This window comes from Nannobrachium achirus, assembly GCF_963921795.1.
Source record: "Nannobrachium achirus genome assembly, chromosome: 6".
Taxonomy (NCBI): Eukaryota; Metazoa; Chordata; class Actinopteri; order Myctophiformes; family Myctophidae; genus Nannobrachium; species Nannobrachium achirus.
This window is the reverse complement of record NC_137815.1, coordinates 48265436-48279583: the sequence shown is the minus strand read 5'-3', so window position 1 is coordinate 48279583 and position 14148 is coordinate 48265436. Positions and strand designations below refer to the sequence as shown.

The 14148-nt window shown below is 44.0% G+C and overlaps 1 protein-coding gene across 1 annotated transcript; it reads left to right on the top strand.

The window, feature by feature from the left end:
* The first annotated feature begins 275 nt into the window (after positions 1-275).
* ppp1r15b (protein phosphatase 1, regulatory subunit 15B) lies at positions 276-9377 on the top strand. Its single transcript, XM_080727720.1, has 2 exons — positions 276-3133; positions 7022-9377. The coding sequence occupies exons 1-2, from the start codon at positions 1064-1066 to the stop codon at positions 7229-7231; spliced, it is 2280 nt and encodes a 759-aa protein (XP_080583846.1). The 5' UTR covers positions 276-1063; the 3' UTR covers positions 7232-9377.
* The last annotated feature ends 4771 nt before the right edge of the window (positions 9378-14148 follow it).

Sequence of the window (14148 nt, the reverse complement as noted above, 5' to 3'; positions counted from 1 at the left end):
ATATATATATACATACATACACACAGATAGAAAGGACGTGTGGTAAGCACATGGAGGAGGGGTGGCAGCAACCGTGGCACCCCGTTCACTGCTGTTACGTAACCAGCACGGTCCCTGACATGCGTTTCCTTTAACCGCCACAACACGCTTTAACTGAAGTCGTAACATATCGACGGTCCCTAGAACCGTTTGTCAGCTCGACGACGACGAGTTGGCGACGCTCCCTAAACTTGTCTGATGAAATCCCATCCTACGGCGTCTAGTCTAACTGAAAACCGAGGCAAACCATACAAGGAAAAGACACGAGAAAAACGACATCACACATTAGTAGTTTAACTGCGACCGAGTAATAGACGGCAAACGTTATTATTTTAGAAACAAAAGAAGTCGTGTTTGTTTGTACTCGAATCTTTTATACAGCGACGACGTTATTCGGCGCTTCAACTCTTCCTTCAGTCCGTTAGCATTTTAGCAGCTAGTTTGAACGCTAGCGTAGAGTCTTCACTGCGAGCCACCGGCGTCCTCCTCATCCTCAACCCAGTAAAAAGACGACACAATGGCCTGTTGTCTCTCCCCGTCTGAAGTGGAGGTTTCTGTATGCTGCAGCCTGTCCAGCGACTCTTGCCTTTCTCTTCGCCCCGTCGCCGTTTCCACTTCCACGAAGCTAAAGAGGTCCAACCACCATTCTTCTCGTCAGCCGAACCTCCCCGGGTTGAATCCTAACAACATGGACGTTCACTGGATGTCTTCTTCTTCTAGCAGAGGTATTAACCGCTATGTCTTCGTCTAAAGAACGGACATGGACAGTGTTGTTGTTGGACGTTAACACGGGTTTTATACCTGGTCAAAATGTTGGACAGCGTTTGGAATTCACTGGAATCACGTTTTTAGCCATTGCAACAGTTCTGCGGCTGCATGAGAAGTATTGCAGTTTTGACAGCTGTTAGCATTAGTTAGCTTGCTTAACTTAACGCCACATTTCGCTAGCTGATATAATATCACTAAAAAATATATACGTATATCGATTTATTTATATTTCTGTCTGCAAAAAAAATGCAAGAATATGAGTGGTGAGGAAGGTCTTTCGGTGAGAGCGGCGGCCCCGGCCTCGTCTCCCAGCCGACACGGGATGGCCTCTCTGGGGCGAGACGACCAGGACAGGTCGTGGATCAGCATGTTCTCCAGGCCTGCGATGTCGTTCCTGCAGAAGTACTTACCGGGGCTACCGCCTCGGATTCCCGCCCTGTCAGACAGTGTAACGGGGTGGGCCAGTGAGGATTTTAGACATAACTTAGTCGATGACCAAAGAGCGTTTTTAGGACAACTGGACGACCTACTGCCTGGGACGCAGCATTCGACTCATCCCCACCTGTCGTACCTGCGCTGTGAGCACAGCGGTCCCGCTGGCCTCATCCAGACAACCGGCGGTGAAACCACCTTGAGCTGGATCACCGCGGATTCCCTTCAGGAACTGGGGATCCACCAAACTGCTGCTGAAATGGAAATGAACATTAGACAACAAACTGATACAGGTTACCTGGCGGCGACCGCCAGGAGTGTTCTAAATCTCAGTCACGTTTTGTTAAGTTCAGCATCGTCAACTCAGGACACAGCGCATGCCGAAGGAGCGGGCCAGGTGCTCGGCGGGAGGAACTGGTACGCGGATGAGGCCGGTTCACCGATGAAGAACGCGGCGAGCGCTCGGAACTGGTGGGGTGGGTTTTGGGGAAACGAAGAAGGCCCTCAGAGTTTGATGTCAAATGTGTCATTGGGCAAAGAGTTGCCGCTGACAAGCAGGCATTGTTCACAACAGGAGGGTGGCACAAAAGCTGTTGTTGCCGAGCCAACCGAGCTGTCTGTACAACTCACTAACAGGGAATCGATGTCAGCGGAAAGCGCTGGACAACACAGCGACAAAGAGCAGCCTACGGACAATGACAGCCTTCAAACATCCCCACCAGAATCTCTCCAGAGTTCAGAGAGGCTTACAATACAACACCAGCCCAGCATTACCATTTGTGGCATTCTTGCTAATGAAGGACCTGAAGCTGCTTGCAGTGAGGTGACAGTTCTCACCCCCGACCAAGACAATGGCTATTCTAGCCTGGAAGAGGAACACATTATCTGCCAACTTTACATGGTAAAAGCCCTGTGTGAAGAGGAACCACAGCAGGCGACTGACAGGACTGTCTCAGATAAATCAACGGAGGGCAAGACTTCTGAGGCCAAGGAGGAAGCAGAGTCTCTAAGTTTCAGGGAGATGGAGGGAGAGGAAGAAGAGGGAGGCGAAGAGGATGATTCCCAAATCAGCGAGTCAGATGATGATGAGGAAGGAGAAACGACCATCCAGGAGGGTCCTTCAGCTGCTGCCATGCCTTCTACCCCTCCCACCTGCCAGAACAAGGCCATCGCTTACATCATGGGCAGCCCCTGCAGTGAGGATGATGATGATAGCCAGTCAGACAGTGAGTTTGACAGTGATGATGATGACGGCTTCGATAGCGAGGGCTCGTCAGAACACTCTGACTCGGTTGATGAAGAAGAAGATGACGAAGACTCTGACAACGAAACCTCAGAAGCAGACCGCCTGTGGAACTCCCTGTGCCAGAGCCGGGATCCGTACAACCCAAGCAACTTCACCGCTCGCATCACCACCCCGAGGACCATCCCCAACCCCACAACCTCCTCTGCAGCCTCTCCGTGCTCCCCACAGTCTTCCCCAGCATCACCCCCTGACAATAACCCATCACCCCTCTCTACCTCCCCTGCCTCTCCGCCCTCTTCCGGGGATAACGACAGCTGGGATGATTCCACCTCGGCCAGCGAGGTGGACGAAGCAGAGAGCATGCGCCTGTGGAACTCGTTCAGCACCTTCTCTGACCCCTACAGTCCCTTCAGTTTCCAGGGCCCACTCAGGACTCGAGAGCCTCGTAAAGTAGTGGTGCCTGGGGGTCGGGTGAAGAAGGTCTGGACCTCTCGCTCCCCCCGCCATGCATCAGCATCAGCAGTGATTCAGGTGCTCCAGTACAGTACGGAGGATGCTGAGGAGAGGCTGGACAGTGGCTTCTCTGAGCCTGTGGTCAGCGCAGTTGCTGCTTCTACATCTGCCACGCCTTGCTGTGGCATCAAAAAGGTAAGCTGTCTAGCAGTACACATTTTGTACACGTTTTGTGCACACACTCCATCTATCACTCTCATTCATTATGTAATTGATTTGTTCAGTCCATTTCTATCCTCACTTTATGGTTATTGAGACATCCTCCTGCGTATTAAGACATACCTTGTGCGCTCCTTGATTATTATAATTCGCTCTGGATAAAGAGCGCCTGCTAAAGGCCTGAATTGTATACCGATATTCAACTGCCATCAAATTGAAAGTTGTGTCTGCGAGGGACTACATTTACAACCTCATTTTACAGCAGGTGTGATGAAATGGTATGACTTGGACCCGATTAGGCCAGCCTTTTTCAAATCAAATTGGAGCGAAGGCAATGTCATGTCATTCATCAATACAAATATTACAGCCAGGAATTCACATGTATCTAAGGGTTGATCACCGTGGTGAGGCTTGTCCATAGATGACATCACAAGCTCACACTAACGTCTTGTTTTTAGTTGTTTTAGTTTTCCAAACTGAGGAACATTGCATTACATTATTCCTCTCCTACTATTATGCATTATAATTTTTTTTTGTTTATTGTGTTTCAACCTGCCCATGGCTGCTCAAAGAATGTGGTCTTACTCTAGTCTGTTCTGTCTATCGTGTAAAAGTGGGTCCTATATACTGTAGATGTCGATTGTCTGCTTGTGGTGTTGTACACGTGAGAATGGAACACACCCACCCAAGTCATATAAGCATATCACAATTTTATGACATGTCCATTTCCTTGAGGTGGTCAGTTGCATTTTACAGCGAGAATATGTAAATGTGTAGCTACATGAAGAAGAGGTAAACATCTGACAGTCTCTTTACTGGACAGTAAGCAGCACTAGCATCACACTTCACATTATTGACATTATCCTTCAGTTGCACTAGCTTCACAATTAACTCATTGAGTGCCTATCCCGAATTAGTTCGGGATATATGATCGTATCACAGGGTGCCTATCCCGAACAAGTTCGGGATATAAAAAAAAAAAAAAATTTTTTTTTGAAAAATTTTTTTTTGATTTTTTTTTTTTTTTTTTTGGACCCCATCAAATCTGGTGAACATGATTTCAATCGCGATTTTGCATGTTCCACCCCCATACAACCCCATCTAACATACAGGGCAGCCATTTTTGTTTACATTACATGTAAAACATAAGGGCGATTATCTCAAGAATGCCTGAACGGATTTCCAATCGGATTTTTTTGTTTGAAAGCTGTGAACAAACTGCACAAATCCACTCCAATGCAATCCAGGATTGCATTGGATTTTTCAGAGCTCATTCTTCTCTGTTTTTTTCCCATGCATGAGGTGTGCAAGGTTTAATCATGGCTAAGTTGACGAAAATAAGGCTTCTAAAATGCTTGGTAGCCAATAGCTAACTTCAAGCTAACTTCATCCTCTTCCTGTACATGCAGTCATGCACAAAGGAAAGTGTTCAGGCAAGTCATGGCTGCAGGGCTTCTGCATATACCAGCATATCTCTATGGGATTTTCTCTGGCCACTGGGCGCCCTCTAGTGGTGAAAGGGGTGGCACTAAATGAGTTAAGATGATTGCCATTGTCAGTTGCACTAGCTTCACAATTAACATGATTGCCATTGTCAAACCGTACAATAGAGAAAGGTGGGAAGAAATGGAGTAGAGATTGGGGATGCTGTACCACAAGCCAGATTTTAACGCAGTCACTCACAAGTGCAAGTCACACTGTACTGTGCAAGATATGAATTGACTCATTCTCCAGTTTCCTCATTTGAGAAGCTTAGACTTTTGGAACCATTTGATAAGGTGACTGCACTTTTCTTTTAGATCTGTGCAATCTGACAAATTACATTTTAAAGAGCAAAGTACAAAGACTCATCATAAGTATAGTAAAGCCCTTTGCACACAGGCACGTTTAACCGCACAGATAAAACGGACAATATAATTTTTTGAAAAGAAAACTGATTCTCTATGACCTCATGCACACCGGCTCCGAATTAGCCGTGTGACGAGTGGCTGCCGCCGTGCGTTTTTTTCTCGATCGAAGTCGAACCCAGTTCGATTCGTGCGTCTTGTCGCATGCGGTAAAAAACTCATCACTCCTTTTATGACTCCTTTTTGGATCCGCAGCGCCGATTCCGCACAGCCTTGCACACCAAATCCAATGCGTTTTATTCATGCCGCAAACGAAAAAACAGTGACATTTGTTCAGTTTGAGTTCATTTACAAATTTCATTTTGACCTTGGTAGCAGAGCCTGAAATATTACTATATTATATCCTCTGCTGTAGAAGTTGTTAACTTTGACCCTGTCAGCAGCACGTCTCCCAACCCACAACCAGAGCAACGTTGGTTGTGGATGTGAGCATATCCGTTTGTGATAGCAGTTGTCTCTTCCCCTTCAGCTGTGCATGTATTTTTATGTTCACGTGTTTTGGGACTGTTGGAGGTGATGTAAATCCTGTGCAACATGTCCCACTTCCAGTTTAGTCTGGGATGTGGTAGAGCCCGCTTCTGGAAGCTCCCTGGGGAAAGCAGTGTACTTTTTAAAAGCCTATGAAGAAGGCAGTAAGTCTAATAGAGACTGAGCATCTTTATGTCATGCAGTGTTCCGTCACTTCTGTGGCTACTTGGGCTTACATAGAAAACAGAATATGTGAAGTAACAAGTAACAATTGACTTACGTCTTGCTGCAAAAGTGTGCTTGAGGAAGAAAAACCTACTTGGATCTAGATAAGGTTAATCTAAATGCCTAAATGAGATGCACAGTATGTTAGACTTGGCTTTACTGGCCTGCCCTATGCTTATGCCATGATGACAGGACAGGAGCAGGTATCATAATGAGTACAGTCAGTACGGTACAGGGTACACATGAGATGTTGTTCAGTAATATGAATACATTGGCACTGACTTTAGTCATGTACTGTTATGGTATAGAATAGGGCCATTTAAAGCCTAGAAAATGAGTTGCAACTAGTAAACTGCATTCAGGCGATGCCTACTCTACAGCTGAATTAATGGCGGTACAGATATTGTAGTTTAGACAGAGCCGAACCGAAATAAATTTGTCTCTAAAAGTGGAGTATGCATCGGCCCTTTGGCTAGTGTCTAAATAAAGCCAGTGAGCCAAGGTTGAAGTCTAATGATTGCTGTGGATTTTATTATCCCTCAAACCATTCCTTAACAGTTACATCCACACTCTGGCTTGCCATGTTACTTAGCAACAGTAGCTCATAATGGTGGAGGAAATGAGAGAGGGGTTCATGCAAAAAAGATTACTCTTTCTATGTAAAAGCAAATGGTGTCTTTGATGCTGCGCCCCATCCTCATTAGTGTACACTTCTAAGGAGAGTGTTTGAAAAGGACCGTGTCATATTTTCCCCCTCTCTACATCTGGCCTAGTTATTTCGGGGCTGTCAAATCAAGACATGGTTTCTCCATTTCCCAACTGTTCAAGCCATTATGCTCTTCTGTGTCATCACTGCTTGATTAAGAAAAAATGGAAGCGAATTAATAGAAATTACATGAGAAAGTGGAAAGATACCAATAAATTGATTGCTTCTGTATCTTAGCTCAGCAGGATGCGGCCTATTCTTTTAGCAGTTATTAATTTTCCAAGAGTTTACATTTAGGTTTTTGGGTGGGTGCATAATTAATGCACTTTATTACACTGAGAAAGTACAGTGTCAGAAAATGTCTTGATCAAAGGAAAATGCATAGGAATGGGCTGCTCACTGTTCTTTGTATGAAAGGTATAAAATATACAAGCACCGGAAAGTTCCCACTTCTCAGGTTCTGTTGGTGAAAGTCTTGGGGGTAAATTGATTAAACGTTCAGTGCTTTCATTTCACTGTAATCTAAACTATCAATGGTTCTATCTTTCTCCCCTGCAGGTGCGCTTCTCTGAAGACATCGAGGAGTTTTTCGCCAGCTGTGGCGAGGAGGAGGATCGGCGGGGTCCCTGGGAGGAGCTGGCCAGGGACCGCTGTCGCTTCTTGCGTCGCTGCCAGGAGGTGGAACAGAGCATCGCCTACTGCCTGGAGCCCCAGCACCGCAGCCTGATGTATCACAGGTTTACCATCTACTACACCCAGGACACCTGAGGAAGGTGGGGGAGGAATGGATGGACACAGAGAGACACCATAAATTATACAGAACAAGCGCTCGTACTTCGTTAGCTTGAGAATTCTGTTTAACCACGGCATACACACGTATTAGGTTTATCATAGTTTATGAAACACATGCACACTAAAAAAAACATAGGACGGAAGCATCTGAAGAACTGTTTTGAGTGCTTCCTGAGCTGTGATGTCTCTAATCCTCAGTTTGTGCCGTTTGTTTATGAGAGACTTGATGAGACTGTGCAGAGCTCAGACTGGCTCCTCGCCACCATTTAGTTTTTGCTGTTTCTGGTTGTTTTTATTTTTATTTTTCGGTTGAATCTCAGTGGTGTGATGGAGTTGATTTAACATGATTCAGGGCAAAACCACAACTGCATAAATGTGTTATCATTAAAATGGTATGGACACTATGGTTGGACATTTTTAAGGGCTTAACTTGTGGTTACACTGTGAGGTAGAATCCCCCTCCCCATTTATTTCAAAATGCATCACAATTAGTACACTTTTCCCTTAATGTTGCACGTCATGCTGTTTTCTGCTCTTGCAACAAGACAACAACAATTTTCATACTAGTGAAATAGTTTCATTTTCACCAGGTTTTAAATCTGTCTTCAACAACCAGGCTTCAAATCATTATAAGTAAATCCGTATGTGCCCTGTCCCTAAAGCAGTAGCGCTCTCTTGGTTTCACACTGAGAGACCTGCGTTTTGCTTTGACCCAATTAAACGATTAGGACCCAACCCTTTAAATGACAGTATTTTCTCTGTTACTTTGACTTTTGGGTCAAACTTATGGCCCTCTAGTTGAGGAAAAACTACCCATATAGAACATCACCAGCAGAACGGCAAGAGTACACTCTGTAGTTTCATAACGGCTCCCAAAGCACTTTTGGAAGTTGAACAGGGCTGGCCGGGAACAAACTCTTAGAAAGGGCCAACTCCTAATTCAAATGTTTGCTAGTCAGCAACTATTACCGTTTGTATCGATTCAAGGGTTTTGTTAAACTTTTAAGAGTGATCTTAGTATTTGGATACCACCTGGTGTTGCATTCATCTAGAGTTGGTATACTTCTCAGTAATCTCAGTTTTTAATCTTCAATGCCAAAGAAAGTTATAATTATTAACCTGGGTAATTCAGTGTTTAACACACCTGGTTGACACAGTATTTCGTTCCCTTTAGTCTTTGAAAACACATTTTCAGGAACATTGTTCCCCAAGATTAGTATTGAATATGGGATGATTTGAACAGATTAAGCAAACAATTGCTGATACTCCTCCAATTACTAATACATTTGTGTAATCACTAGTAATGATGACACATCTTGAGTGTTCAAAACATTTATTCTATATTCTAATGATAGATAATGCCAACCGTGGTATTACAAAAAGTATGCCTTTTATAAATTATATTTATACAGCTTCTACAGAACTGTAAGGTATTTTTAGTTCAAAGTGAATCCCACCAGGGATTACAAGTACCATATTTAGGGTTATGGGTGCGAGTCTCATGGAACTTTATATTCAGCCTGCTTGAGGCGCTGTTATAAAGCAGTCTCTTCCCTGTGTCCAAATGATGTCTGTAGCTGTAACATTGTTTCATATGCATCCATTGGGACATCCATTGGGACTCACATGTTTCCATACAGTTGCAAAGTGAATTTTAGTCTCAAATGTATTGCTATTGGATGAAGATGAGGGGCGACATCCTGCATTATTTCTGACAAACTTGTTCGTTCGTGCCGCTATTTATTAAATTAAAACCTTTCCAGTTAGAGTGAATGTAAAAATATTTTTGCAATATTGTGGAAATGCATCCTAAGTTGCATGAAGATGTTTGGATCGAAATGGCTACAGAGAAGCTGTCTTTACTGGAGTTCACCCACCCCTTCACGTCTGTCCAGTGCAAGTGTGGTGATCTTTGCTTCAAGTTAACAATGTGGGATTGCTAAAGCAAAATACAGGAATGGAAGACTTCATCAAATGAACTGGCAGAACACATATCCACTAAACTAACTTTGGATAATGGAATAAAGGACCGATAAACATGTTGGTGTTACTTTACAATTAACCAAATCAGTTTTATTTTTGTAAAACATAGTTTGGTGGATGAGTTATGCTTCAGCATTTCCTTAACTGCAAATTTGAATGGCATTCATTCAGTGGAAATAAATAAATATTTAATGATGCATATTTGTATTGTGTTCATTTCAGCACTCTTCTGCCTATCCAATAGGCTCTTCCAGTAAGGATAACTGCTGCTATCGCGCTTCCGTAAATAAAGAGAAATGGGACTGGCTGAGCCAGTAAAGTGATTGGTGAATGTTAAATAGAGCAGTCCTTTCTAAAGGCATGGTCACAGGCATAGTTGTTGTGACATGGGTTCAAATCAGGTTTAGTGGTTAATCTCGTTATGTCGTTACTTGTTTGTCATCCTGACATACAACTAACCTGATTTGAAGGAATGATTCCCTCTGTTATCCTATCTAGTAAGTCAGAAATGTGAACGCTTTTTACATAATTGTGCAATATGAAAGTTAAACGTTTTACATAAAAAAAAGGATAGGAGTTGACAGATGTTTGAATGAATGCAAAGAAAAGTACCCCAATTTTAAAGTGAAATACTGTACAGTATATTAATATGTGGACATTTGGTTTCAATCCTGTCTTTGCCTTAAACAGCCACTGGAGGGTAGTGTTGGACTACTTTAAGAATAGAAGTTCATTCTGTTCAGCTTTACCTGATCACAGTTGACATAAAAAGTGAACTTGTCTTGTATAACCTAACCTTCCTCAGTTCATTTTCAATTGTGTTTCAATTGAAGTCTTTTTGTTCAGGTTTCAGGTCTGGGATGTTGATGTGGATCTAGGAGGTTCCAGGTGTATGAGCCAGTTTGGAGAGAGAGAGCCTACATTGCTGTCATCATGTGTCATGTATTAATGCAAACTAGAAGCGGGCGGCCCAGCGTCTAGTCGGCGACCTGGCCAACTCGGGAACGATGTAAATAGAGAATGAATGCCCCGCCCTTTAATGCAAACCCCATTATACCTGTTGTCATAGGACCTGTTTTGACCATCTGTTTGCCTGTGTCCATTTATGCCCATATATGGAGATATCTGTATCTGTCTGTCTGTCGGCGTCCATTTTATGTCCATATATGGAGATCACTGCAGATATAGTTCTGGGTCCATTTTATGCCCATATGCCCATATATGGAGATATCTGTCTATTTGCGTCCATTTTATGCCTGCCCCACCCTTTAATGCAAACCCCAATATACCTGTTGTCATAGGACCCGTTTTGACCATCTGTTAGCCTTTGTCCCCACCCTTTAATGCAAACCCCAATATACCTGTTGTCATAGGACCCGTTTTGACCATCTGTTTGCCTTCTGTTAGCCTTTGTCCCCACCCTTTAATGCAAACCCCAATATACCTGTTGTCATGTTGTCATAGGACCCGTTTTGACCATCCGTTTGCCTTCTGTTAGCCTTTGTCCCCACCCTTTAATGCAAACCCCAATATATGGAGATCTCTGCACACACAGTACCGGTTGTGGAAAACTCTGATGTCAGACATCAGCTCGGCGACCTGGCCAACTCGGGAACGATGTAAATAGAGAATGAATGCCCCGCCCTTTAATGCAAACCCCATTATACCTGTTGTCATAGGACCTGTTTTGACCATCTGTTTGCCTGTGTCCATTTATGCCCATATATGGAGATATCTGTATCTGTCTGTCTGTCGGCGTCCATTTTATGTCCATATATGGAGATCACTGCAGATATAGTTCTGGGTCCATTTTATGCCCATATGCACATATATGGAGATATCTGTCTATTTGCGTCCATTTTATGCCTGCCCCACCCTTTAATGCAAACCCCAATATACCTGTTGTCATAGGACCCGTTTTGACCATCTGTTAGCCTTTGTCCCCACCCTTTAATGCAAACCCCAATATACCTGTTGTCATAGGACCCGTTTTGACCATCTGTTTGCCTTCTGTTAGCCTTTGTCCCCACCCTTTAATGCAAACCCCAATATACCTGTTGTCATGTTGTCATAGGACCCGTTTTGACCATCTGTTTGCCTTCTGTTAGCCTTTGTCCCCACCCTTTAATGCAAACCCCAATATATGGAGATCTCTGCACACACAGTACCGGTTGCGGAAAACTCTGATGTCAGACATCAGCTCCGCATTCGGGGATTCATTTTATGCCCATATCTGGAGAACGCGCGTGCCGGTGGGAAGAACGGTTCTCGAGATTCACATACATACATACACATTCACAGAGATTTTGTGTTGACTCATGTGGCGTACGTGATGTCAGAGCCTTTTATGAAGTGATGTCACAATGACTCAGCGCTTGCGCCGATTTCCTCCGGAACAGCCTGATGTCAACAATCAGCTCCGCGTAAGGAGATTCCGAACGTTTCGCGCCGGTTTCGGAAAACCGCGAGTCGGGTCGGGTCGAGGCCCGGCACTGCACTCCGCGCGGCGGCGGGGAACGCGCGTGCCGAATCTGAAGCCGGTGGGACGAACGGTTCTCGAGATACGCGGATTACAAACAAACAAACAAACAAACAAACAGACAGAGATTTGTCGCATTTATAGATAGATGATGCCTGTGTGTCAGGTTCAAGTTGAAGAAGCATCTCCAGGCCAAGTACACTTAACTCCACTATGCACTCCCTCTTATCAAATGAATAACCAACAGTGGTGCCAGATTCTGCAAGAGAAATAAACAACCAGGTCTATGAAAACAAGTCCAAAAGAAAATACTATTGGCTGCTACATGACCACTTTAAACCTTAGTTTAGTTTACTTTATTGACACAAATGTATAAAACATTGGGTCCAAACAATAATCGAAAACCCATTAATAAAATCTACAAAAAGTACAAATGACAATACATTAAAATAAACAACATACAACCGGAGCTATTTAAAAATAGCCAATCTACAAGCTAAAAAAAAAAGAACTGCATTGATACGTTGTGAGCTTGTAGCTCTGCTATTTTCAAAATAATTCTGGAAGACAATGAGAACATCTTAAAGGGGTATTTCACTTTCAAAAAAACTTTTGGTAATTTTATCATCTAGTCAGGCTTTTATGAACACCCTGAACAGTTTTTAATTAGCTAATTGAATATTTAGATATTTGATGTAAATGTTACCAGGCCCTCCAGGCCCAGGGCCTCTCCCCACACACACCCATTGTAACTTCAAACTTCATTTTAACCATGATAGATTAATTAAAAACTTTTTTTTTAATGTTTTTCTGGTGACTCATACTACCCTCCTAATATGTGAGCAGGCCGTGTTTTTCCGATAACATTTTTCATTTATTTTTAATAATTATCTTTTTGTATTTAATTTTTTCCATTTTTCCAAATAATTATTAAAAATAAATGAAAAAAGTTATCGAAGAAACACGGCCTGCTCACGTATTAGGAAGGTAAAATGAGTCACCAGAAACAATAATGGGTGTTTTTAATGAATCTATCATGGTTAAAATGGAGTTTGAAGTTACAATGGGTGTGTATGTGGAGAGAAGCCCTACCACTGCTCCCTGTTGAAAGTGGAATATCCCTTTAACAACACAGATGTATGGGGGTCCCTGGCATAACATGTTTTCAGATGGAGGTGGGCAAGACAAATTCATATTCATTTCAAGAGTGTATGGCTGCAGGGGTGGAGTCACCTCTCTCAGCAGAAATCTTTCTTGTCAGACCTCTCGTCTCAGGTACAACGGCAAGTCTACAGGGTAAAAAATCTTAAAGGAAGCTGCGTTCCACTGTACTGTGGCTTGTCTGCCTTTTTGGAACACGGAAAATAAAACGTTTCTTTACAATGAAAAGTAACTTTTAATAATAAATAACAGTAGGCTATTGCATTAATTCTTATTGCCAAAAGTTCCTCTTCAAACCTTTATTCAAACTGGAAAATAACATTACAAAAAAAGAAAAAGTTCTTAATAATGAAAAATAACTTTTAATAATCAATATTAGTGGCGAGGGACACCCGGGGACCCCCCCTGAGGACCGGCGGTCCGCGAGAGACACCCCGGCACGGTGGCCGTGAGTCGGTCGGCCTGCGGGGGTCCCTCGCCCGGCTCGCCCGCCGACCACGGGGCGACCGCAGCGACGGTCCGTGAGACCCCCGCCCAGTGGAGGGTCGCCGGCGACGGTCCCCCGCACGGTGGCCGTGAGTCGGCCGCCCTGCGAGGGTCTCTCGCCGCTGACCACGGGTCCGCTGACCGTCGCCGGCGACCCTCCACCGGAGTGTGTCTCGCTCTCTCGCGGACCGCCGCTCCTCAGGGGGGGTCCCCGGGGATCCCTCGCCTCGCCTCGCCGCTGATATTTTTGCCAGACCCATGAAATGGGTAGGCCTACATAAGCAAATGTCGGTCTGTCCGGGTTTTCTATATAAAGGGTATATATGATGATGACATGGTGATGACATGCCTACAAAAGGCATGATGTCATAAATGATGATGACAGACAGGGGGTCTGGCACAACCAGGTTGACCTGGTCTAGTTAAAATAAATTAACTAATTATTAAGAAATGTGTTATTTTCCAGTGTTCAATAATGGTTTGAAGAGGAATTTTCTGCAATAATAATGTATCCATGTAGCTGTCTCTAAAAACGACTGGGTACCGGTGGCAGTGTTGGTTGGCGAAAACAGCCGATCTACAAGCCCACAAAACGTTGCGCTTGTGATGCGTTGTGAGCCTTGTGAGCTTGTAAGTCTGCTGTGTGACGTCACTCGTAAGCGCCGGAAGCGCGCCGACACACACTTCCGTTCTGAGACGAAAGGTCTGACAAGAAAGATCTGCTGAGGGAGGTGTCTCCAGGCCTGCAGCCATACCCGTCTCATTCATTTGGGAGGTCCTTGAC

Coding starts and splice junctions, on each gene's coding strand:
- ppp1r15b (XM_080727720.1), top strand. CDS start 1,064: ATGAGTGGTGAGGAAGGTCTTTCGGTGAGAGCGGCGGCCCCGGCCTCG. Junction 3,134..7,021: donor CTTGCTGTGGCATCAAAAAG/GTAAGCTGTCTA, acceptor TCTCCCCTGCAG/GTGCGCTTCTCTGAAGACAT.